This window comes from Phalangium opilio, unplaced genomic scaffold, assembly GCF_054372755.1.
Source record: "Phalangium opilio isolate 3A_F unplaced genomic scaffold, DU_Popi_V2 ptg000024l_1, whole genome shotgun sequence".
NCBI classification, from domain to species: Eukaryota; Metazoa; Arthropoda; class Arachnida; order Opiliones; family Phalangiidae; genus Phalangium; species Phalangium opilio.
In genome coordinates, this window is record NW_028324155.1 from 6,031,275 (window position 1) to 6,058,799 (window position 27,525).

Consider the following 27,525-nt stretch of genomic DNA (forward strand, 5'->3'; position numbering starts at 1 on the left):
TGAAATTGTCGACTTCTATTTTATGATATTGAATACCTAGTCGATGTCTGTTTTGATTTTAGCAAATATTTGAATTATTTTTAAATACTTCAATAGTAAATATTGGTAGCCTAGATGTATTTAAACACGACTGTTCAATTATTCCAATAATATTCCCTGTATTTATCCTATTATTGGCACTTCGTATAAAGTTAATTTCAACATTGACTTGCCCTTATATCCCTCCCATTTCATGGCGTTTGTTATTAAGAGAAATATCTTGAAGACACTTAAAAGTTTTACATAAATTGAGTCTTAATTTATTGATTAAAAGCGCACTTACGCATTCTAAAACTATAGTCCCGGCTCTAATGGTTTTTGCAATATGATATTAATAACGGTATTGTGAACTGCTGATACCGAGAACAGTTCTAGCGTAACTTCGGACTTGTCTTGCCATGCACTCTCTTCATGCCTTTAACTAAGTATCCGATGCGCTGGAAATTTAGGCTCTTAACGCCTCTATTAACAGATATTGAAGGGGGCGTGACTATATATGTGCGTATATAAGTTTTGATAATAATAATAATAACTATAGGAAGCTCATATTTAGGTCTAATAACGAGGCCTAATTGAGCACTTAATGGGGAAAAGGCGGAGATTTAAGCCGCTTTTAACGAAGTCTATTTAATGGCTTTTCCAGCTATAGCTTATATTGAACCGCGGCCAACCAACCAGATTTGAGTTCATTTTTGAAAGGAAATTGGTTAGTATCAAGCAAGCCTGAAGGGTTCAGCGTGAAATTTTTAATTGGGAAAAGAAGAAAATTGTTCAATGACAGCGTACTTAGTAGCTGTATAGGAATTAATTAGTTTAGGATAATAATAATAGTAAGTTGAAGACATTATCGTATTTTTGCAAAGACGTCAGTTCACGCATCGAAAAATATATTAATTTATTTTTGAAAATAAATTTTTGTTTTGATTCAAAGCACTATTAATTCAATTTAAAATACTTCACCTCCGCCCTTATCAAGAGCTCCAATTAAAGGGCGCATCTTAGTATATTTTTTTAGGCAATAAAATTCGCGTATTTTGAGAAATGTCGGACGTCCTCGAGTTGGAGAAGTGCACGATCGTATCCAATATTTGACATACTTGGTCACGGATCCACATCTTAAAATCTTTGGAAATTCTACCCTTTTCTCCCGACTCTCTCATCTTAAGAGGGTCGCTACACAAAAATACTTCACCGCCAAATACATTTTGTCGAAATAAGTTGTTAGTTACCCTTTTCAAACTGGAAAAGAGCTTTATACCATTCCAACTTGGATTTAATGTATACTTATTTTTAACGAACGTAAAATAACCATACGAGAAGTGTTGGTCGTTATTACATCATTTCTTTCCTTGTTTATTATAGTGACACTTTTATTTTATTTACAAATAGATCTTTGGGTTTTTTTAATAGCATTTTTTATCGTACGGAACATGATTTTATTCTATATACACAATTCTATACACATTTCTATTCCATTTTGTTATTTTATACCGCTTGTTTTCTATACTCGTATTTTTTATATATATACATAATATGAATATTATTTTATATAATTATTGCACTATATTATCACCGCGCGCGCTTTGGTCCAAATTAAGTAATTAATTTTCTGATAATTATTTTAATTTAAACGTATTTAGTCTCTTTCAATATGGAAATTAAATGGAAGCGCCTTTTTTGGGAAGGGGTTTCTTCGCAGTTGTCGGAAGTATAGCGTAGTATATAGTCAGATTCGTAATTGTGGCTAAGTAATTTAGAACATAAATTAAATAGTTAATTAAATTAGCGTTTAAAGATAATTAATCTATTTGTTAAACTAATTTTTCTATTTCTTTTTTTTTTCGTTTTACAATTGAAGTAAACAATAATAATAAACAGTTATTTACGTTGTTGACAAAGAGCTACTAACCGCGTTGTACGTAACATACCTATAGGGAATGTCAGCCACTAATCCCGTTAACTAATTTTAACTATTTTTAAACCAATATATATATATTTACACACACACTGCTGCTTGCTTCCGATAAAACATTACGTTAAACACTTGGGAGAACACGTTTTACAGGAGGCGCTGTGTTTTAATTTATTTGAATTTCTACTCCAGTTTCGCGTCATTGGTGTTTATTTCTAAAAAATATCTTCGGTATCAAAACGAACTCGTATTATTGTTATATAAATACTCCGGATAATATTGAACACTTCTGTTTATTTATTTATTATTATTTTTTAATTTAATTTCCTTCGCACGCGCACTAATCCGCGCGATAAACATATTTATTGTTAATATTTTATTTATTTTTAATCGAGGACGGAGCCGGAATTCTTTTCATTTTTTTTCACGTGCTTTTTTCTTTATGGTTTTTTTTCACGCGCAATTTTGTTTTCTTTCACTTGAGCACGTGGTAAACGTTTCATCGTTTAACTTTTATTTTTTTTTTAATTCACGCATGCGCTTTCGTTTCGTTTAAACTTCCTTAATTTTATCACGATTGGATCGTGCTTTTTTATTTATTTTTTTTTTGGTTACAAAATTCACGCCTATTTTGACCGAAAATTGCGCGACAAATTAGTAAACGTCCACGTAAATATTAAACAAATCGCAAAATTAAAAACAGGCGTTGTTAATCTCGCAGACGCCGAATTTCTGCCTATAAACGGAACGGTTTGAAATTATAAGTTTTGAATTAGAAATAAGTTTAAATTTAAGCTTAATTTATCAAATTTAGTTCTCTTAAAGTTGTTTTGCCTCGAGAAATATATTTATTACTAATTAATGGTTCGACCGCCGCTATAATACCGACGCAAACTCGTAATTAATTAATTTTGAAAATTTAAACTTAGTTCGTACGATATTATCAGAAGTGAGATGAGACTAGAAGTACTGAGCTAACCAAATTCTTCACTCGGCGAAAGTGAATATTCTTGATAACACACCAACGGTTGGCCCTCTAGTAGCGGTTTCTGAATTTTCCCTCCAAAACGTGAGACGCTCGCGGTGGTAGACGGCTGAACTAGATTCAAGGAACCGCGTCTGTGTTTCGTCGCTTTAGGTTGAGGGGAAGGGGGTAAGAAATATTTTTGGAACTCGACCAATTTTTTTCTCTCTAGCGTAGGCGCGATTGAAGGGGCGTAAAATCCTCAAATTTGTTCACTAATGCCAGGATCTATTACCAATGCTAGAGCCCTTCACTTCAAGTCTCATCTCACTTCTGATATTATTTATAAATAACTTAAGCTTTTTGGCATTTATTTCGACTTAGGGTAATATTAATAGAAAAGGGATTATATTTTATATTTTAATGAATAGAAAGGAATCCAATTAAATACTCTTTTGTTCATTGCAATTCAACAAACAGAAATTTTGCAGAAAAGAGAATTTAAAATAAAATTGGAAAACTTTATATTCAAATAAATATTGTAACGGATACCAAATACTTATAGAATTAAATATGCTATAGCGACTTAAAATAAACAGAAAAATATCGGAGAATATAAGCTAGCACTTACTTGGCCTGTAATAAACGATGGAGGTATTTCTACTTCCTTTGATTACGTGCGATTTGGTCGGCAAAACATTCTCTTCTTTATCTGCTTTGTCATAATAAAAGGTACGAAACGAGAGAAAAATACCAAGAAAAATCGTTATGTGGGTTGTGTAAATTTTTAGCCAAGGCTTAGAGAGCTACACCCTCTTTTATTTAAGGTTTTAAAAAAAACATTTCAATTCCCTCCCAAACATTCTAATCCGACTTAAGTCCTCTCCTTTTTAAAATGTAAGGATTGGTTGATGGACCAATTCGATGCAATTTCATGGCGTAGTTCTTGCATACCCTTTCCCTTAACTAAATCATTTTTTTTATTGAGGGAGGGTAGTATTGCGTTATGGGAGTTTTTCAAACACGATAGAAATGGTCTATGTTACAATGGAGGTACTTACGCCTCACAGTCACGTCTTCTATTTCTTTTCGACTTCCTTCTCTCATGGATTCAAATCTCTGAATTCGCTGGTAAGATGAGGATTCTATAAAGGGTTTCGGAAGAAAACACGTGAGGCGTAGAAATAATAAAAGAAAAATCATCAAAGAATTTGAAAGAAAAAATTAATTTTGGTTTTTTTTCTTCCCAAAACTCGAAACCGGATTTTCTATTGGTACTAGAATGGCAAAGGCTTAGAATTTTCCAATGCTTACGTAAGACTCAAGTTTGGTTTTTTCTTTTCTTTATTTAAGACATTTAGGAACTTGTTAACGTACCTTTGTTACTCCTAGTTCTCGTGATTGGTTGAACCGTAGTTGTAGTTGTGGTACTTGTCGTAGTTGGTTGGGTAGCCGGGATTATTTCTGTAGTTGATAAAATTTAATTAAGTTATATTTTCGAGACATCTGATTGGTAATAGACCTAAGTTAAGGGATATCCCTGGAAAAGTTTCGGGATGCGATCATAATAAATGAAAGAAAATGACTATAATATTATAGTTCAGGTTCCGATTTCAGTTTTAAATTACGGTGATAATGAGTAGATGTTTGTAAGGAAATGTTAAACCAAATGGGCCACTAATTCCGTATACCATTGGCCAGCGCGCGGTCGCATTAGGCTAATCCAAGTATAGTCTTAGTCGACTTGGCGCCTGGTATATAGTTATCCTTAATGATAACGCGCAGACTTTCTACAAGAGCGTAGAAGGGAATTAGTAAACTCGAAAGAACATAAAGAACGGCGCGGGCGGCGTCTCTAGTCTTTGTAGGTCGCTAGTTCCCCGCTTTCCTGTGTTTTGACGCGTCACATTCTCTCATTAACGTTAGATAAGCCCCGGGAACATTTTGACACGGGCCATACCAGCCCTCGTGGGTCGCCGACTGGCCCCTTCCCGCCCTTCTGTTCTTCGAGAGACTCAAAACTAGTTATGTAATGTTTACAAGCTGATTTAATTAAGAGAAGAATGGGGAACTTGCGTGGAACCATACTGCATCGTCCGAGTAGGGATTGAGGAGCCAGCGCATCATGGGGTCAAGGACTAATAATCCCTTACATAGGGGGCGGGTCACAAGTTGTTAAAAGAACTTCTCGTTATTTCCCCAGGGACTTCAAACCGTGCTTGAATTTTTAGAACAGTATGAGCAAGTTCCCAAATTTTCAGACTGATCTCGACCTTTGTTCGGTTTTGTAAACATTTTTCTTAATGTAATAATAAAGCTAGAAATGGAATAATTTCTTTACGGATATAGCAACAGGCGTTACTTTGGGAAAAATTCATTGACAGGGTAGAACAGTCCGAAAGACCCCCTTCCCCCATAACGTTTTTGATTGATAGCATAGTTGTGAAATTGGGTCGATGGATTGGCCGCCATTTTGAATTACGTTCTATCAGTATGGTTATTACTACTGAGGAGCACCGTATCAAAGTGACAGCGTCTTTTTTTATTTCTTTTTAAAATCAACTTTTCGCTCTATGACCTTTGCGAAATGAACTACGCACATCATCTAACTCTATCTTACCGAATAATTGAACCGAATGTTCCGACGTTCCCAAAGAATTTTTGGCGAAGCATTTGTAAATTCCAAAATCTCTCTTGTCCAATTTTTTCAACGTCAATTTCATTTGATTCTTGTATTTCTTTTCTCGTACGTAAACCTCGTATTTGGAACTGTTACTTAACAGAACATCTTCGCTCCCTTCCTTGGTCCAATAATTGATGGAGACTGGATAGGCTTCGGAATGGCAATCTAGCACCACGTCCGATCCTTGACTGGCGCCCACTACCGCGTTCGGAACCCACATGACGGGCGGAACTGCTCAAACGGATAGATATAGAGATAGAACGAGCGGGAAGACAGAGAGAAAGAGAGAGAGGTCTTGGATTAATTAGGCGATCGCTGAAAGATATATCCTCGAGCGCGTACTCGTGTCTCATCTTAGCTCCCCCCCCTTGTCCCGTTTCAATCAGAGTTTTCAACGTGATTTAGGGTAGATCAAGTAATTTAAAATGTGTACATTATAGCTTGAAAGGCGTTGAAAATTCTGGGTGAAATCGAGAGGCTTAGGGTTTTCTATTCGTCTTACTTACATTGCACGTAGAGGAGTATTCTCCGACTGACAGACGGTGGAACTCCGTTGGAAGCGATGCACAAATAAGCTCCCATGTGGAGACGGCTGACTCGGACAATTGTCAACTGTTCCCCCTCGAAAGCCGTGGCTTAAAAGAAAATACCCCAATCAAGATTTTCTTTTCCAATAAACTTTTTCTCTATCTATCTTTTCGTCGGGGATTTACTGTCCTGACTTTAAAGGGAAACTGAAATTATCTATACCCTGACCTCCTTCTCACTCTTCCTTTAACTGAAGTCCTTTAAATTATCCCATCCCAATTTGCTCGCGATATTAGTTTTACATTTAAATTTAATATCGACCTTTTATTGCTTACGATAACCCGTAATAATCTAAATTATATTTGGATGGTAACCCTTACGAAATAAGGTATAACAGTTTGGAGTCCTATACTTGGAGCTTTCTGAAATGTTAGAGTTAGAGTTCCTTCTTTTTTATTTCGAACTATTTCGAAATAGAAGAAAAAGAGAACACGGAAGTAAAGAAAAAGATTCAACCGTTAACCGTCTATATAAAATGAAGGGGACATTATTATAAATTTCTTATCCTGAGAGTCTAGTTTGTAAGACGGTGGTGGTACACCTACATCCCGAATTTTATTCAATCCTTCAATGAATAATTGAGCTAACGAAGAAGGGTTTTTCATGATATCTTTAAGTTTTTAAAGTTTCCGATGGATGTTATTTTTTCAGGCGAGTTTTGAATAAATTCATGTAAGGTTCGAGTCGCTCTCTTGGCTCGTGATTGGCACGCACTCTTTAGATTTTTACGACGAACTTGGGGATTGGCTAGTATAGTATAACGAAAAAAAAAAAAGAAAAAGTTTTTTTTTTACCGAGAATTTTCTTTCCTTGACTGGTACCGAGTGGAATAGGCTCGTTGTCCTCTCTCCTCCAGGTTATATTGGGTGCGGGATAGCCCTTGGCTTTACAAGTCATTGAGACGTTGGATCCTTCCCTGGTAACTACGTCTGAACTGCTCTCACTCACTATTATGTCCGGCGCAACTTAATGATACAAAAACCCAATAAAATGGGATTTAAGACTATCTCTCTCTATATCTTTTTTTTCTTCCCTACCCTCTATAAGTCTACAGTCTATCGTAATCTTACAAGGAACTTATTTTCCACATCTAGAAACCGTATTTTTTCCCGCCATTTCAAGCCTGTAAGCCACCCAAGCACTACTACACTCCTACCTTCCTCTCTTCTCCTAAACAATGTTTTATGGCTCAAGCCAGTTCTCCTCGTTTTTCGTTTCAGGTGGGTTAAGGTGTGAGTTGGGATGTTACACTTGGGTTAGATTTCGTTTTTAATATCAAAGGAGATACCGGAGAGTCTAGGGTTAGATGTACTGAATGTTGGACTTGATTGGCAGCGCGTATTTGACCAATAAAAAAAAAAAAAAAGAATGAAATGAAGAAGGCAAGAGAACCAAAAAGAATAAAAGAAAAAAAAATCTTTGGAAAATGTGCAGGAGAAGTAGTTAGGTAAATAATGTATTAAGTTTGTAGTAAGTAGACTGAGGGATGAGTTGGGCTTGGAATTAGGCCAAGTTTGCAATATTGCTTAAGCTGTAGTTGCGTGGATCAGAGAATACTCATGGAAACTCGGCGAAATTGCCGTAAAACCAATAAAAACTTAAAAGTCTCAAAACAAATTTGAGATTTCAGTTGATCGTTACCAAGCAGTGTATCGGAGAAAGAAGAAATTACTTTAACCTAGTTTCTCTATAAATGTACTCACTTAAAACGTCCAAGTATCCCACTTGACTCTTCATGGGAACGGTATTGAGTTGACACATGTATCCACCTCGGTCCGTTTCTTGCACGCTACGTATTTGTAAAACGAAATGTCGATCGTCGCTGTGACTTAAACTGATTCGATAGTTGCGACTGATGACGCGGTTATGTATCGTTAAGATGGCTTTGGATTCAACCTTAATCCAGGCCGCCTATAATTTCGACCCCAGGGGGAGGGGTAAGGGGAGGTTTAATTAGCTCCAACATTATAAAGACCTAATTAAGAATTTTGGGGGGAAGAGGGGGCGGAGAAATATCCCACTTACTCGATAGGTCCCTAGATTGTCGACCACGCAGCTTAGTTGAGCGTCACGTCCCGCGGGAACGCTGATATTCTCTACCGAAGCGGCGAATGACGGGATCAGTTCGTCTAACGAAGTGCCTGATTTCAAAAATTAAAATAGAAAGGGAAATTAATTTAATACTAAATATTGAGAATTTATTATTTCGAAGATATTAGTGAATATGTATTAAATTTTCACGTTACAGTGAATACCTCTTAAAACAGGGAGACGAAATTAGTTTTCTCTAAATTAGGGTTAATTTAAATATATATTAAATTATTATAAATGCGCTTTAGTTTTCGTTTTAAATTCGGTACATTGTATTGTTAAGAAGCGGCCATTCAGGGTGAAACGTTTAACATTAGTTTCCCATAGAACGCCTGCAGAAATGTTTCACTTGCAATACGTACCTGTCTTGATGGAAGCTAACCTACAGGGGTTGATAAATAAATTTTTTTATCAGATTTTTAAACCTTAGAAATTTATTTTAAATTAATAATTGCTAGTAATATTTTAAAATAAATAAAAAGAATATCCGGCATCTCAACCTAGTAGAAAATAAATTCCTTATTTTAGTGAGAAAGAGATAAGAATTGTCTGGGAATTTTTGCTCGCATCTTAAAATCTTTTTAAATTTACTCCTACGTAATTTCAAACGTCACGTAAATTCCTCCTGGGCTTCCAAAAAAATATATTAATAAAGTATGAGGAAAATAAGTTTAAATGTCTATCATCAGATATAATCCCTGGATGCAGCACTCTTCGAAGAGCGTATCGTTGTGTGATGGCTTGTGAATTAGAATCTGGACTCCCTCTCTCTACCCTATTTTGATATTCATAGAGCTATCTTACTTTTTTACGCTTTTTTAGTTCGGTTCCTCGCGCGTGAAATGTACGCGTGGAAATAATGAATAGGGTAAGGGTATCGGAAACGGTAAGAATAAACACGTTATCCCTAGCTTAAACACTATTAATCCGGACTCGGAGAATATTCTCATATCATTTTGATCAAGAATTGATTCGAATTTAACTTGAATTTACTGAGTTTTTTTATTGAGTTTAAAATAAATAGGGGTGAAAAATAATTTGCGGGTTAATTTAAATATGTTTGTTTATTTTGAATTTTAGTTTATTTTCATAAACAATTTAGAGGTTTGTACAAATTGGTCGAGAGGATGATTTAGTGGGTTTTGTCACTAATATATTCAAGCGATAATCTAGTAAATTCATTGTCGGTTTTTATGGTTTGCGAAAATTGGGAAGATTTGCATTGGAGTTTCCCCGCTAGAAAAATGTGACTCCATTTTATAGGAACGAATGAAAAGAGCGCCCGGCTCTTGGCGACCACCCGAGCAAAAGTGGTTTTGAAAACTTGAATGGAATCTTATGAATTCAAAATTTTTTTCTCTTCGTCTTCCATTCTATTTGCTTCTCACATACAAAGATAGGAAATTTTTCAAACTGAGATTTTACCAAGTTTTGACTCTAAAAACTAAGCTCATTTTTAAAAAAAAAATTACACAAACCTCATAAAGTAAACGCCTTTTCAGCGTTAAGAATCTCGAGACTTGGTTTTAAATATTAATTTTACCCGATGAGATGTATATAGGAAATCGTATAGGGACACACTTTCCATCAAAATTCTGAATTGAAAGTTTAGATAAAAATTCTATAGGAAAATGTCAGGGATTTTTCGGAAAAGTAAAGGGTTGAAAGTTTCTTCACTATAACCTAACCCTCGGCTACCATGGCTTTAAAATTGACCTCCTTTTTGGCCGCGTGATAAAACTTCTCCGACAGTGTACTTTCATCATTGACCTTATATTACCAACAACGGGACTGCTTTAAACTTTGTCTTTATATCTCTCAAACCCCCCATGTTAAATACGCGAAGGTACATTTTTAGTCCCATTAAATATATATAAAGTCTGTTAAAACCACCGAGAAAATAAGATTTTTATTCAGAATGAATTTAGCGCGTGCGTCCCGAGTTCATTTCATTTATAAAATGCAATATTTTTCAAGGCATCCCTGTTTAAAATAATAATGGGTAGATAGAGAGGAAGAGCTGCAATTTTAAATTGAGATGAATTTTCACCAGTTCCACGCCTAGTCGCTTGATTAAACGTTGACTAAACAAGAAAACTGGGAAAAATAAATTATGTATAGGTTAATAGAGAGCTTACGAAACTAACTTTAACTTAATTTAGTTTAAATTTAATAGTAGCTTAAGCCTAATTTGAAAAATTAAAATTGAAATGTACGTACAGTTTGTATGTTTTTCTGTATGGCGCCTTGCAAACTTTATAGATAAGCTTTGTTGCTTAAACTCTCTATTCTTACGTTTTTGGTGGCGCCTAAACGGCCGAATAGTGAAGTCCCTGTTTTATACATCTAATACGGGATGTTTTAAGTAAACTAGAGTTTTAATAATATATGGCAGCTGCTATAGAAAGCCTTTAGATGTTATAAATTATTCGCCTATACGATCGGATCTAATCTGTGTTTTTCTCTCTAACAACGCCTTGTTATTATTATATAAAGAAAGAAAAATCTGGTGCGTAGCTTGCTCGTTGGTTAACTTATTTTTATGGAACATAATAATAACTTGAAAATTTACTGGCGGATAATTTTTGCTATTCCAATTTTTTTAAATTGCTATAATTATTTTAATATTAGATGGAAGTAATAACGCGTCATTTTCCACGAAAGGAAGGAAGATAAATTTATTTATTTTTTTGTAAACACTAAATTTTCGAGCCGTGATTTTGGTATAATTTTATTAGGCTCTATCTCCTAAATTGGTGATTACTAAAGTTGTTCTTGCTTAACACACTTGGGAGGGGTGTTTATACTGACGTCACAAATAGACGCGTTCAGCCGTAAGTACCGAAAAAAATTTATTATATGGCCGGTTTCTCTTTCAGAACGCCGGCAACAACGTTAAAATATCCTTTCAAACGCCAAGTTAAATTATTTATAGTTTCATATTGCTTATTATGTGTTTTCTTATTGATCGGGGGATATTAAGATCATTACGGATTTCCATAATAATTTCATTGGAAGTTCCACTTCTTTGAGTGGTTTGTTTTAGCTTCCTCTTTGATTTAATGTATACTCGTATAATTTTATTATCATGGTAGTTAATTCATTATCTAAAAAGCTCAGAACTTCTACCTCGGTAGATTGAAGAATCGATGTATATTCATTGAGTAGCGGTTCAAAATTGTCAATGATTCTTTAATGGCGATTAAAAGCGGGTGATTGATTAGTTTGCGCGCGCGCTTGGCGGCTTTTTCTCACGTATAGGATCGAATCCATCCAACTTATTTTCTTTTTAATAAGAAAGTTTCAAAGAAAAAAAAAAGAGAGAAGGTAGAAGCGAAGGAAGAAGGAAAGATGCTATGAAAAATTTCCATCCCGTTCAATCTCGCATCAACCACCATGGCCTAGCTCACTGGAAGACGTTTTCTTTTTATATATACCTTTTTTACAGAGAGATCGGACACTAAGATAGATTTCAAACTGGTTAATAGAATGAACACCCCTGGAATTTTTTTCTTTAATTTTGGAGATTTTTTTAAAAATATAATGTGATACTGATTGGTCGACTCGGCCAAAGAAGACCAAGGGAGACTTGGCGTCATAATGCTGACAAAGGGTTTCATGTACGCCAGTTTCTAATTACTTTCGTTGACTGTACTTAGCTGGAAAGTAGGCTATGGTGCAGTTAGAATTGATCTGTAATCGCCAGAATTTTACCTTCATCTTTCTGTATCCATTCCTCTGTTTAGGATAATATCCGACTTCTCGAACACCCTGGGCTTAAAAGTAGGTCCAAAAAATAATTTTTGACTTCTCGTCGGGACAAGGGCTAAAGCTTCTTTCAACTCTCTTCACTGCCCATCCACCCACTCCTTCCTTGATTCATTACTCGGTCGTAGCGAGAATCTGTCTGCTCTGTTGCACTTTCTGAGCTAGCGTGAAATACCTTTTCCAAGGAGATTCATAGACAATTTTGATCGAAAGGGAGTCCCAGTTTAGTTCAAAGTATAGACCAAACCTTTGGTAAAGCCGTTGAAAATCTAGGCTATGTGTATGGAAAAAAGGACCCCATTACTTTACGGGGGTGTAGGAACGTCCTGCGAGAGAAATCTGCCGAACTAAACTAATACGCCTCATCAGTTTCAACTTTGTGTATCTCTCCAATTCGGGTGTACGTAGCTCTCTGCAGCTTCTTCTATAGTTCTTACATGGGATGGGTAGTACCCGACCGGGATATTTAAACTGTAGAACCAGGATACCCGATAAGAAGACCATTTTTCTTATACACTCCCTCCTACACTCGGTTCTTCTTTTCCTTTTTTGATTTTGTAAAAATTTGGATCCGAAGCTATGTACAGTACGTACTTATTGGATAGGTAGCCATAGTTCTTTCTATTTAAGGTCTTTTCTATTACAATCCATTTTTCAGCGTTTATTTTCTACTTTATATTTTCAATTTTTTATTTCGATCTCTCTTCATTTTCAATAGATAGATAGCTCTCGGACTTTATTATTATTTTGCTATTGATGATGTTTTAGATTTAGTGAAAAATTATGGTATTTCCAAAAAAAGTAATTAATTCTTACTCTTTTTTTTTTTGAAGAAGTATTGCTAATGGTATCTATAGGTTTCCTCTCATATGAAAGATTTTTTCCAATCCACTATCTTTCAAAGAGCCTTTATCCTGGCAATCCCCTCCGATCTCCTTTGTAAATTCTACATAATGTCTCCAGCGTAGGTTTAACTGAGATTTATTTTAAAAATTATCTCCCAAAATTTGCATTTAAAAACTTACAACCTTTTTACACCCCATCGAATATAGTTTTTTCTCTCTATCTCTTCAAATTCTTTCTTCATCATTTCGGTTTTCTTTCAAAGTTTTTCTATTCGCTCCGTTGATTCGCGAAATAATTTCTAATAAAAAGTGACAATGTTTTACCCTAATTTAAAGAAGTCTTCTTTTTGATATTCAACCAAAGAGGCGCGTGCGCAAAGTAGGTTCTTGAAAACCCAATATTTTTTTCTATTAGAGAGCCTCGTCTTCTTTTCTTAATAAGCTAGGATTTTTATTCTTATATATTTTGATTTCTATTTGGGAGTTTTTGTATGGCGTCGACTCTTTCTCATATTCGCTCCTCATCCTTCTTATGACTTTCATATACATTTATTTATTTTTTTCTTCTCGGGATCTTGCCTTGTTTTTTTTTTCTATCTCTCTCTCTTTGGTCTTTCCTCATGGACGAACTGAATTTAAACAGAAATGTTGTCAAAACTTTTTAGGCCCACCCTCTTTTGAACGAAGACAAACGAGGAATATACATATATATATGTTTTAGGCTTCACTTTGGAAAGAGAGTGAGGGAAAGCCTTTGAGACCTCAGGGTGAGAAAAGGACGAAAAAATAGCCAGGATCGGTTCAGGAAAAAAATATATCTATCTTTACCTCACTGTCTGCATGCGTTTAAATAAACTTAAGTTATTTCCAACTTGGGTGTTCAATACATGGGAAACCTATCCTTCCAATATTTGTAATAGATTTTACGATTGTTTTAAGTTTCTTTTAATCCGAGTAAAATGTTAAGCCTAATTTGAAATTAAGTGGAAAATTTTAAGCTTAACTTGAAATTGAGTGGAAAATTTTAAGCCTAATTTGAAATTGAGTGGAAAATGTTAAGCCTAATTTGAAATTGAGTGGAAAACTTTTAAGCCTAATTTGAAATTGAGTGGAAAATGTTAAGCCTAATTTGAAATCACAAACTGAAAAGCACGTGGCATTTTTCACGCGAAAAAATAAAAATAAACTTACAGTTTGTGCCAAAATAAGAATACAACACGCAGAACGCTATCTTCCCTGAATGATAATGCTTTGTAAATAGCTTTGACAAATTGTTTTCTTAGTTTGAAATACCTATGTTAGTCTACAAGACCTAATCCTTGAACAGATTCTTCTTCTTCCGTTAGAATAACATTGACATCTTTTCAAAATGATTAATTAGGTTTTCTTTGAAATTTTTCCACCGTCTTTCGAAAAAAAAAAAAAAGAATGATCGAGTTTTTTTTCTTTTCCTTTCCTTTGCTTCAGACAAAAAGTCCCGTATGTCGTATGTATTTCTATATTTTCTAAATGTTTATTTTTTGAAAGGTGAGATTCTCTTATTTTTGGTCGAACATTTTTTGTTTTATTTTATACCAGGCTACCGTATATGATATTCTTCATATTTTTTTTGAAACGTTTTTTATCTCTTTGGAAATATGGTAGGAATACGCACTCTATTTTATTGAAGGAGAAACAAAAAATAAAATGCCATACAGAAATATTCCGGTTTTATTTCTTGGTAAAAACAGTCGGAAAACATTTGTTTTTACGCGAGTTTTTTCCCCTAAAAATATAGAGACAAATATTTAGCTTTAACAAAAGTTACGTTGTATCATCTTTGTTTGAGGAGACAAAAATAGGTTTTTTTAGAATATTTTAGTATTTATGTTTCGGCTACGAAATCTAACGCTATTTGTAGACAAACAGACCTACGAAGTTGCGGGGAAGTTTTTCATGTTATAAAATTGTTAATCTTAGCTATATAGGACAGCTCCAGGATTAATGATTAAAATTAAGGAAGCCTAAGACCAATTTTCATCAACGTAATTATAAAATTTGCATAATTGCGGCTATACATTTTAAAACTTATAGCTCGGAAATTAGCTAAGCAGCGTGTGTCAGCTGAGGAGTAGAGATAAACGTGCGATCCTGTACGCGGCGTTTCATCTATGAAAAATAGACGGATTATGAATATTTAGCTTATTACAAATATTGGTTATTATATTGAAAACCTTACATTCGAGTGATATTGTTAAATTTTCGCGAAGTGATTTACGATGTTCGTATTTCAACCGATATCTCTGAACAGTTTCGTACAACTTCCTCTAAATTTCTCCAGTAACTTACAAACACACAACCTCTTTCTCAATCTTGGGCTCGTGCAATAAGCTTACTCGTCTCTAGTCTACAAGTCAAACACAATTTGATATTAAGGTTACTACATGCGCCCGTCTCGAGTGTCGATATAGGCAAATTTAGGACAGTTATCAATTGTCATATCCATACTGGTATGTCACTAAACTAGGGTATAATTCAGGATACAGTACAAACATTTAATGGTTAACGCAATACCGACTGAATTTATCTGAATATGTAATAATAATACCATACCGAGAGATCGGAAACCTTATACCTTGAATTGACTTTTAAATTTAATAACCCTACGCGTTCTAGAAAGCGAGTATCCGACTCTGAATTTAGTTATAGCAAAACCCGATGATATTGACGTGTCATATTCTAAATTCCTAATATTAGTAATAATGATAATTTCCGGAGATGATTTATACAGGGTGTTTCTCATAAGTCTGCCATAAATTAAGGGGAATGTTCTTTGGAAAATCGATTTTGAGTCGAAAATGTAAACACCCTGTATTTCCTTGTTTGGCTTGCCGGACACACACAGTGAATTTTCCTATACCCCTTTTCGGGAAGTTTCAGCTACAGGACAATATCCAAATTCTCGTGTAGCTTCCTCCGCGTTACGCGTTAAGGATTAGCTATTTGATCGTCTTAAAGCCTTAATCTTGTTAGGCCTAAATTAGTTTCCCTGTACGTCGGTCAATAAACTTAATTAAATCCTCGTTAATCTAAATTCCGTCGTCCTCGTTGTTAGTAGCGTGTAGAGGGAAGCGTAAAGGGGGTCACGTATCTAGGCGATGATGTCAAGGCATAACCATAGCCCTTTATTGAACAGTTACGAAGACGCTCAGAGCCTCAGATTCTCGAAATGAAAATATTCCACCAAAATTCCTTAGGGTTATATTATAATAAGCCGAGCCTGAGTTAATTTAATAATTTATCGTCATTTGACGATGTGGCAAAATTAATTCATAGTTGTTTAGCATATTGGTTATTATTTTTATATACTAAAGCGTTCATCGCAATCCTTTCTTTACTAAAAGAGCTCAAAATACAGTTTCTATTTCGTCAAATTATAATTATTGAAGGGGTAGTCGCACTTCAAACTTGGAACCCCTTTTTTACTGGTTCTGATTTAGAATATTAACAAATCATATAAGTTTTTCTGTTATATTATAGTTAAGATACTAGCGTATAACTCGTTATTTCATATATTTTGGGTGCGACTACCACTTTAACTCCCTAACCACCTACATTCGGCTATAATCCTTCAAGTATAAATTTAAAACGTCACCTCGTAAAACTTGAACGTAATCTCTCCCTTATAAATTAGCCTTATTTCGTAATTTTCTCGTCAAGCCATTAAGGGTTTTGAATATTATATTCGGTTTGTGTTTGTTTTTGTCGCCCGGATAGATCAATTAGGATCGTTAGGCTCTAATTTCCATTCAAAGCAGCTAGTTCTCCTCCTTCAACCCTCGAACCCCCGTCCAATCCCGCAGCAGGAGTGGACGGACGATCGTGTAAGCTCTTGAAATTATTACAGTCCGACCTCCTTTCGGCGCGCTTGGCTCCCCCTCACTCTGATATCTCTTGAATGGATTCTAATTTGAGTTAACTCTCTCATCATCACCCTCCACGGAATCTTATCACTAAGGGAGTTTTATCCGTATAGGGATCGGGTGATTTGACGGTGGACAGGGGGGGGGGAGCCGACCATCTCATAGATGACGAGTTATTCTTTCGCTAAATAGAATTGGCCGACTTCCCTCTTTCTATCTAGCTGTGTCTTCCCTCAATCCTCAAATATTTGTTCTTGCTTCTCTCTCTCTTTCTCTCTTATACCCTAGTTCTCTTTCTTAACCCTATTTTATCCCTTTCAAAGGGATTACGAAACTTGTAATGTAAAATTTAATTCGTAATTAATTCGGAAAAGAATTAGAAATACCCTAAATTTTAATGACTTTAAATTTTTTAAACATCGCTTTTCGAAACCTAAAGGCTAAAAGAGAATTAAAAGATTAAAAAAAAATTCTTTTTAAAGGACTGTTCAAGGCCAGATTGAATCATTGAAATTGAGGACGCTTTGTAATGTCACGTGTTCAGTCAACTCATTTAGAGGGTAATTTGGGCTTTAATTTGTTCCCCAGAACAACTAAATTGATGCAGAATTAAAAAAGTTACGAATTTTATAAAAGTGTCGTACACCGGTGTATTGCGGGTAATAGTTTTACAGGGGCTCATAGGAAATAGATTAGTAGGTTTACCCCTGGAAGTTGGCATTTTTTAAAAAAACAAAATTTTTCCAAACTCCTTGATTGATTTGATTCAATACGAATTCTGACTTAATATTTATTGTGATTAACGTTCTTTCCAACCTTTTACATTATATTTCACCCTCTCTTTAAGCGGAACACCCCTTCCTTCTTATTTCTAGAAGAAGGATTCTACTACCAGAGTGAGGAAGGGAGAAAGAGAGAGAAAAAGGAATGGGATGAATTATTGATAAAGAATCCATTAAATCTCGATTTGAAGGAGCGCGATCTGGAGAAGGGGGTCGTCATTTTTGCTCGGGACAAAAGCGATGAGTCACTTCTTGAGAGAGTTACATATATGTAGAGAAGAAATAAGAGGGAAGGATTCTATACTCCGAAATCGAATACGCCCAACGTAATTGTCTCCTAGAATTGTGTTCTACTATGCACACACAAGAACTCGCTACTCCCCGTGGCAGAACCTTCTTTCTCTCTCTATATATATACTCTGGGGTGCACTCCCCTTTCTCTGGGTTGCACTCCCCTTACTCTGGGTTGCACTCCCCTTACTCTGGGTTGCACTCCCCTTACTCTGGGTTGCACTCCTCTCACTCTGGGTTACACTCACTATCTTACGTTGATCTTTATCCCCTCTACCTACACTTCCATATCTATATCATTAAATCGAACTCGGAACTTCTCTCGTGCCGTTTCAGGGGGAGAAATATAAGATGACACACGACACTAGCGACGAAACCCAGACTCTTATATATATATATATATATGATTTTTCTCCTTATTCAAATAAGAGAATCGAATATACGCCACCATGGGAAATGTCTAGAGGAGACGCGTTGGCGGTGAGGTTATATAAAACCATGAAGGAGTAGAATTTGAAACGGATTTATATGCAATGATTTAGACCTAGACGCTAAGGTTGGATTCGGATAAGTTTTATTTTAAAATATCTCAAAAAGAAATATAGGCCAAGGTTTTATTTTTTAAAAAAAGGTAATTAAGTGTATTGAAATTGAAGTTCACCATAATAGATCGGTTAAATAATCTAAGCCTTGTCTATAAAGGGATGTTCACACTAAGCCTGTGGTTTGTTTACAATGCATTGATTGGAGATAAAATGACGTAGAGTTGTTTTTTTCGGGGTAATTAGTTAATTTTCTCCAACTAAAGCCTGAATCGCTTGAATAATTATTAGGAATTTTATAGTATATCAAAAATTAACGGTTCATTCGCGGAATTTTCTTGACAACTATCCTTTCCCTTTTTCCCGGAAACCGAACGAACCCTCGTAAGTAAATACACAATACATATAAAAGGTAGGATATATCAAAATATATCCGTATTAATATCATAAAAGGAAGAACGCGTATAATAGAAAGACTTTGTAAGAAAAATATTCGGATGAAACATTAAGTACCTAGCTCAACTTTAACTCCCACTCATGCTTAGGGCTTCGTTTTCCTTAGTTCATTTTACCAAATTTACCACGCGTGTTTCCGCATAATCATGGTACATGCGCCGCGGAAAAAGAAGCCCCTTAGAAGTCAGAGAAGAAGGGGCTCTCCCCATAACCAAACCCCCCCCCATCCCCCGGCTTTACTCACTCACCCCCCAAGTAAAAGATCATTTCTTAGAACTGAACTGCTTCTTTACGCATAACTAGAATGATGATTACTTAACTTTTCCCCCCTTAAATTTTGTCTATCTTTATCGCGTAGTTCGTAGATGATCTACTTAAAATCATAAAGAAACCTTTCACGTTAAGCCTTGGTTGGCTTATGCAGGTACGTTCGTTATAAATATATATAATAGGTAATCCGTTTTATTCAAACCAGAAACCCGTGTAATCTAACCGAGAAGGTTTTCCAGGTAAGGGGATGCATATTTTTTGAGCTGGTAAAGTAGTAAAGGATAGGGTGTTCCGCTGCAAAGTTGGAGCCAGGTTATAGCAGCCTTTGACGGTCGTATTTGGATTATAAATATAGTGATTTAACTAAGGGTGAGGGACGTGTTTACGTTAAAATGGTTGGTGTAAGTTTAAAGTTTTCTAGGATTTTGAAATGCATTTTCTAGTTTGAGTTTTAGTAGCGCATCAAAGAGATTAAAGCTTCGTGGTTGCTTCGCGTGCTACGTTTATGAATAGGTGAAAAATCTCCCGGGATAGAGGTATTACACCTGTTTACCTTTCTAACACACCCCCTTATTTCTCTTCATTGGTTCTCCGTAAGCTTTCGCATCCAATTCCCTAGATAGACATCGTGTTTTTATATATATATAGAAATTTTAGAAGCGAAATTCTAACATCTAGGGAGTATTTCTTTTATTATTTTTACTAAAAATTACTTTTTCCCAACGAGATTTTAAATCAAATACCGTTATACTCCGAAAATTTATTCCCAAAAAAAGTTTTTATATCAGAAAGGAACCTAAATATAATCGGCTTAGAAATTTAATAATTCCAAAAATGCAGCTAGCTAGGGAACTCCATTCCATCCCCTTTCAATTAGGCTTAATTTATTTTAAAACTTCGTCCGTGGTTTTTTCCGGATAAAAAAGATGATGATCATGATAAATTTGGTTTTTCAAATCATTTTTACAAAGAGAGAGAAAGAATTAAAATGATTTATCTCGTCGTGTTTATAAAGATTTTATTTTCACTTTGGCGATGAGGAAATTTTATTATCATTTTTATTTTTATTTATTTTTTTCAATTTAAATATTTTACGCGTCAAATAATATTGACGACTGTATAAGACGAATCATTTTTTTATCTTTTTGTTTTGAAGAAAAGTTCTCAAGGAATGTTATATTCCTAGTTTTGGTCGTAAAAAGCGATTTTTCTACTTCACGAGACAAAAAGATGCTCGCTCATAAAGGGGGTATGAAACGTTATTAAAGTTTCAGTTAATACCGTGTTTAAAACGTAATAATACCATACAGTTTCACTATCACTTTATATATAATAAAGTTAAAAATGAAAGAAAGAAAACTCGAAAGTTTATATGGGAAAACTCTTTCTTAGAATTACGAGACAATTCAGTTCAGATGTTTAACGCGATTTAAGAAATATTTCTTGAAAACATTTTAAACATATCGTGGCCAGACGGATCTCTGGAAACTTTTAAAAATACGTTTAGAGTGAAGTCATTTTTCTCGCCGATACTAAACTGATAAATCTCTGCCCCCGAAGCATAGACTGCGACATAAGTAAAATATTATATAAGAAAAAAAAAAATAGATATCAACTCATAATATTTTTTGACAACTGCCTGCAGACTTTTCATTTCATGTAAATTCGGTTTAGAAAAATAAATTTAGCAGGAAAAAATCGATAAGTGATTTATTACGTAATGTCAAAAGGACATAACTGTGAAATAGTATCTGGTACTCGAGATATTTTTCAGTGGAAAAAAAATTGGTTTCTTTATAGTAGGTCAAAAGAAACGGTAATAAATCAGTCAGGGTTACAAATAAGTATGTAAATTTTTAAACAAGTACTTAACCTTCAATATTACCTTAGCGCGATGCGGTTTCTTCAGCCAAGATAATTAAAAAAACTAGTAACCATTATCTTTGGAAATGAAAAACGTATCCAAAACATTCTAAGAAAGATGTATCATCAAAAATTGATATTTTTCATTGTATTAACGGGTTTCCAACTAGGTTTTTCTTTTGAAAAATCATTGAAGGGAAAACAAAAGATTTCTTTTATTCTTATTTTAAGACCTATATGAGGAAGTAAGGAGTTGTGGGAAAACCCCGGGAAGAGAGGGCGGATTTTAATATAATGAAGAAGTCGGATACTTCTTCCAAACACCCCCCCCCCCCCCATTCCTCCTTTTAAAAAATTCATTTAAAATCAATCCTTCTCTACACATTAAACCCAAATTATATGTATAAATATTGAATTCCATCAAAAAACAAAAGAAAACAAATGGCAAGTGTCCCACACTTTACATCGATTGAAGCGTGAACCACCGAAAAATAATAAAAGAAAAAAGAAACCGAAATATTAGATAGAAAAAGAAAAGGCAAAATTTTCTTACTCGACTGAAAGTCACGAATTCATTAAATCTCAATACTCTCTTCTAGTTCTGTTTCCCAATTTTTCCTTGTAAAGGAATGGAAGCGGGAAATAAGGGAAAAGCGGGAATAAAGTAAAAAAAAAAGAAACATCCGATTCCTTCAATTTCATCTCTGGTTTGAAGCGAAGCGACTCGAAAAGAAGAATAAACTCGCGTCTTGGCTAAGCTAGGTCTCTCTCCTTTGTTTTATTGCAGCACGTTTCCATTTTGGCAGAGAACCTTTTTCATTCCCTCCCCCATTTTTTTTATTTTGTTATCAAACGATATATTGCTTCGCAAAGTTTATCCCAGTTTTAGTTTGCAGTGGTTGCGCTAAACAAAACTGAATTGAATTGAACCGAAATATCACAAAAAAAAAGAAAAAAAGACTGACCATGAATCAATTTAAAAGTTAGTTATTTCTAAAATTCAAGGGATCCGTAACTAAAAATAGACTTATTTAAATTTAAAGTTAAGCTTTCCCAATGCGTGATTAGGAGGCTTACCCTTAAAAAGGGGAAATGATTTCGGGTTATCTCTTGCGGCCTAGCTATACTACCTCTCTCTCTTTCTCTCACTCTCTCACTCACTCTTTTATTCATTTTAAACTGATTCTTAATTACGTTGGTGACAAAATCGAGCGAAAAAAAAGAAGAGCCCATTTTTAAGTGGGTTTCAAGAGAGATAACGATGGATTCATTCGACCGCATTCAATTGGATGCAAAAGCACCAACCAAGAGTCCCGTGTAACAAACAAATCAAAATGAACTAAACTTCATTTCCCAGGGGCAGTTAAAATTGTTTCTGATTTTGAATTCTTTCCAAATGATAATCATCTAATAACTGAATCACTTACGCAACAACAATTTGGGATTGAAATAAAAAATTGTATTAATGAAAATACGCATTTTTAATTACTTTCTGACCGCCTCCGCCCCCACTCTCGCTTTGATACGAGTACGTCATCACTTTTATGACGCAATAACTCTCCATTTAGACTTAAATTAGAAAGCTAAGTTACCGTGTATCGTTTGAAATTAATTAAAAGGTTGTGTGTGCACGGTGGTAACCAATAAAAGTCTTTGATACTATATACATTGTATTTGCAGCAGGTGGGATGAGGTCAAAGTAACAAATTTCTTACGTTTAGTTCGCGAAGAAAGATGCAATGTATTGGGAAAGGGGAAGGATGGTTTTATTGAACTGGGACGTATGCCTTAAACTCTGTTCATTGTTGCGTATCGGATATACGATGAACGTTTTCCAATCATAGTATTCAACGAGGTAGAGAAAGAAGTTTATTATTTGGCGTGATATCATCATTGTAATTGTAATTCTATATATATGATGGAATAGTGCTTAGTTAATACTGTCTCGTATCCTAAGGACCTCTTTCATCTGTTGATAAGCCCGCTTTAATGTGTCCAACCTAAATTGACGCACCTACTAGAACCCTTATTTATAACATTGCAAAGACATCACTTCAAATGACACGTTTCTGTGACAATCTAATAAGGATAGGTAAGCCTTTGTAAGGCAGTCATTGCAAACTTGGGATGTTACTTAAGAGAGTGAGTAGGGCGAGTAGGGAGTAGGTCTTGTTTATACCTGGCACGAATGGCCAATTCGAAGCCGGTAATGACTTTCTTACAGCTGTAAAGTCCTTTGATATAAAATGACCGACCACCCTAGTCCTGGCGTCTCCCTTACCGGCTACACTGACTCTCTCTTTTGCAGGGCTCCTCAGTAATCGTCAGGAGTTTCCTAGTAAGGGCTGTTAACGACACCATTTTCCGTTAAACACGGTAGGTAGGGGGGGGGGGTGGGCCTTATGTTACATTTTGAGGTTAAATTGCTGAGAAATCGGAAAGGGTACGCTATACCATACCCTACCTGCCGGCCGGCCTTCCCTTCCACCCAATTTTTTGCTACTCTCTCTTTTTTTCCCGCCTTTTTCAGGCTTCTTTGCCCTTAAGGGGCCTAGTCTCAAAGACCCTAAAGGCGGCTAGGGCACTTCCTATTCCGAAAGGATAAGTTATGCCGCCTATCCAATGATTGGCCCTTATATAAGTTAGGGTTAGCTGCTGCTTTTGGGGGGATTTTTCTTATACCTCGAGCCTGCGTGGATAAAAACTAAACCTAAATCGAGGAAACGTTACAGGGTGAAAGACCGGTGTAGAGAGGAAATTAGAGGTTATTTTTTATTGGATTGCTAAGCCTAAATAGACCTAATTGAACCGGCGTCAAGTTTGTAAGTAAAGATTAGGCTTAGAACCGTGATAAATTATCGATTTATTTCAATCGTGGAATTAAGATGAAGATTAGGCCTAACAGTATTTGAGTTAGGCTTAGTTTGAAGGAAGGTGAATTGATTCAATTTGATAGAATATGAAGATTAGGCTTAGGAAATAATTAAAATTAGACTTAACCATATTTCAGTTAGGTTTTTAAGAATAAAAGTATATAAGTTCATTCTAAAACGAAACATAGTATATCCATTTCTCTCTCTCTCGAGCTCGGGGAATGAAAGAAAACAGAAGATAGTTTTTGTATTTCCAGAAAGTTATTTCAACTGTCGGTAAACTTTTGGGAGTTTAAAGGCGTAGTATATAAAGAAAAGGTTTTATCATACTCCCCAAGTTTCCTACAATATAAGAAGTGTACCTCTAGAGGCGTCGAATCTCAGTTTATTTCGTGGTCATTCAAAAAAGTAAAAAGCTTTCTTCAGAATGGTATAAATAAAGTAAATAAGAGATTGTTCCCGAATGTAGACTGTCAGATAAATAAATTCGCCTATTTTTCCTTCCTTTTTTTCACTGTGAAAGTCGACCAGGTACAAAGCCCGGAATCTTACTTTTATGAACTGAATTAATAATAAATAAGATTTCAGTTTCGTTTGTTCGGCTCGCAACTTTTGAAAATCGTTAAAGAATTTTTCTACAGATTTTTTGAAACTATTTGGTTTTCCAAAACTGTTCTTTGGCTATATTTCAATGAATTTCGAGCTGAGGAGTTGGCTTTCTCTGTGGTAATCTCGCATTGACCTAATACTCTCCGCTATCTCTACTAAAGGTAGCACTGTAGCGGAAGAATTTAGTTTTTGGAAGAAAGTTAAGGAGTTAAGTTTAAAATTCTACACGCTCCCACGAACCGCGTGAGCCATACGATACAGTATAAAAGTTTTATTTTTATTTAGTCCCTGGGAGATTGTGCCTTAAGCCTATTTTTCTATTTTATTTATTTGCTCTTTATTTGGTTATTTTTTAAGCCTAAACCCTTTTTTCTTTTAGAATTCTTTCTATATACCGCTAGGGAGAGATTGTACATACAAAGCTTTGTTTTTTCCTATTTTTTTTTATCACGTGCCACATACAACAAAATTTGGACAACTTAATTGTCTGAGACTCATGCCCTAATTTATCACTTCAAATTGAGAGAGCGAGAGATAGCTCAACTCGCAACTTCGTGTTTTGTCTTTTAAGGTTTAAAACATCGTAACTTAATAAATGGTTTTTTTTTCTTTAAAATGTTTTTGAAATTAAAAACTTCTGGTCAATGCACTCTTAAGCGAGGCTAGAACCTTTAATTGCTTAAACATACATACTTGCGAAGAAGAACACCATTTTTCTAGTTTCATACAAATATTCAAGTTACGATGTTTTCGCCTTGAAATTTATCAAAACAAAACTAAAAAGATACTAAGTTCCCGCGTGCAGTTTTTGTTTCAAGCCGTATTAATTTCGCTTTCGTTGTATGAAGAGACTAGAATGGAGCTAGGCACAGAGGCATGCTGGGAAAAGAAAAGGAGACGCGTATGCAGGGTGGAGAGGTACGACCCATACGATAAAAGTCTTTTAAAATAATTGCCTCCTCCTTAAGGGCCCAGGGAACATAAGGACCATGAGGGATGGGGGAGAGGAAGTAAAAAAGACTTCCGTGCAATCACGCTTCTGAACGCACTGAACCCTTGAGCATGGCCGAAACTTTAGATAAAATCATCCTCAATTGATAACGCGTAAGAAGCAAGGAGATATCGTAGACAAATTAGATTTATTAGGGGAAAGAACCTGCTCTGTTTTCATATAAAATTAAATTAATATTCACAAATTATAAAGATTTGCATCAGTGAATTTTCTTTAAAATGAATTAGTTAGCTTAGGTTATCTCAGAGATAGTTATTAAAGTTAAGACGTGATATGTCCATATTTAAATGTATTTGTCTATATAGATGGAACGAACATGGATGGAGCAAACGGGGTTGGGGCTATGCGTCGTCTTTTATCCGGACCATTGTTCAATATTTTAATATCGGGAAGTAACCGAGACCGACCCAGAGATATCGAAGTTTTTTTTTATCCTAAGATTACGTACAGAATATTATTATACCCATATTTTTCATCTTGGAATGGACTGAATTTACTATATTAAACGGGTTGAATAACGCTGGGAGATTTATCCTTGTTAGGTTGTAACTCTGCATCAGGGTATTTTTTATGAACACCAGGATCGTATGCGCTTAGAAGAAATTTTTCGTTTTTGTACAGATTTTCGTAACCATATTTCCATAAATATCGATCTATCGATTTTAATTGCACCCCGGTATAGAGTTTATTAGATGTGACCCTTTCCCTGGTTTTTTTTACTTCTTCGTGTGATGAAGATGAGATATATTAAACTGTAATTTGATATCCAGGCATCGCCCCAAACTTTACCGATACGCTTTATCAATTTTTAATGTGATGCAAAAAAACTAAGACGCATGCACCGTGTTTTTTAATTATATTTTGATTTAAATTTTAATTTAGGTTTAATGTACTGCTTCCCGTAATTTTTTTCTTTGCCTAATTTTAAGTTAGAATCTGATAAATTTGCACGTGTTAAAGAAAAATTGTTTTTTGGCGCGCGATCAGATTATTTGCACGTGTTTTATATTTTTTTGGCGCGAGATTAGATATTTCCCGCCAAATTTAAATATCAACTTAACACCATTATTGATTAAAATAAATTTAATTCAACTTACTTTCCGTGATGACCGTATCGGAAACCACAACCACGTAAAGTAATTTAACCATGGCAATCGTGAAAATTGTCGGAATCGTCCTTTTAATTTCGCGATACATCTCGGAAAACCGTAAGAAATCAAACGCTCCGAGAATCAAGAGTAATATTTTATTATTATTTTTATTTATTTATTTATTTTTTGTTAAAGATGAATATATCAACTTTCTCACATTTGGAAAGAACGAATAGTTTAGATTAAATATTTTTGTGTCAATGTTACGTTGACACTAACGCGGTCAACCCCCACAAAGGGTCAAGTGACAATGAAAGAAGCACACCGCAAGAATGATGGGAATCAGTTTTGGGTTACAGTTAAAACGAAGCACCGTTGTACTGCGAATGAAACCTTTCGGAGAGTGAGAGAGAGAGAGTCTCAATGCACAGCACTGAATGATCGAATCAGATCCTTCCGTCGCTGACTGTTCCGAGTTAGTGGTCGCGCGTCCGTCTTGTGTTTAGGAGAAGTTTTGAGAGAAAGGGGACTGGAGGAGTCACGGAGGATCTCCGTGACGTAACCGACCGTTAGAGGGAGCTATACTAAAACACCGACGCCGCCACGCGCCTTTACCGTCCGCCAGTCAAACTCTTTAACTCTCCTCTCCTCTCCTCATCTTTCCCTTTTCCATTTTTTCTTCCTCCTTATCCCCGCGCGTGCAGCCTAGATATGCCCGCTCTTTTTCCCGCGATTTTCTCCCGCCAAACACTCATAGATATCGAGATTTAAATTTCTCTACCACCCAAGACGTTGGACTATCACATACGATATACCTTTTCCTTAGCACTTTCAATATTACCCAACGTTTCTCGGTTTTATGTTGCTGCTATCATTGCGCTAATACATTTCAGGTATCTATGACACTAACCAAATCGATCTGCTTTACATTTTAAGTCGCGAGC

At 35.3% G+C, this 27,525-nt stretch overlaps 2 protein-coding genes across 3 annotated transcripts in view; one reads left to right on the top strand and one right to left on the bottom strand.

Annotated features, from left to right (window-relative positions):
* LOC149692448 (alpha- and gamma-adaptin-binding protein p34-like) overlaps positions 1 to 27,525 on the top strand; it is an 81,194-nt gene that overhangs the window by 21,314 nt on the left and 32,355 nt on the right. The window lies entirely within an intron of this gene.
* LOC149692449 (lachesin-like) lies at positions 1,366 to 27,425 on the bottom strand. 2 transcript variants are annotated; one of them, XM_089868205.1, is made up of 10 exons: positions 26,588 to 27,425; positions 8,212 to 8,327; positions 7,890 to 8,097; positions 6,981 to 7,151; positions 6,105 to 6,233; positions 5,536 to 5,829; positions 4,293 to 4,379; positions 3,977 to 4,060; positions 3,547 to 3,630; positions 1,366 to 2,687 (listed from the first exon to the last, which is right to left on the bottom strand). In XM_089868205.1, exons 1-10 carry the CDS (start codon positions 26,685 to 26,687, stop codon positions 2,578 to 2,580), a joined length of 1,383 nt encoding a protein of 460 aa, XP_089724331.1. In that variant the 5' UTR covers positions 26,688 to 27,425; the 3' UTR covers positions 1,366 to 2,577. The 2 variants fall into 2 exon arrangements, with proteins under 2 accessions (XP_089724331.1, XP_089724332.1); XM_089868206.1 differs by having other exon boundaries at positions 3,547 to 3,627; positions 26,588 to 27,420.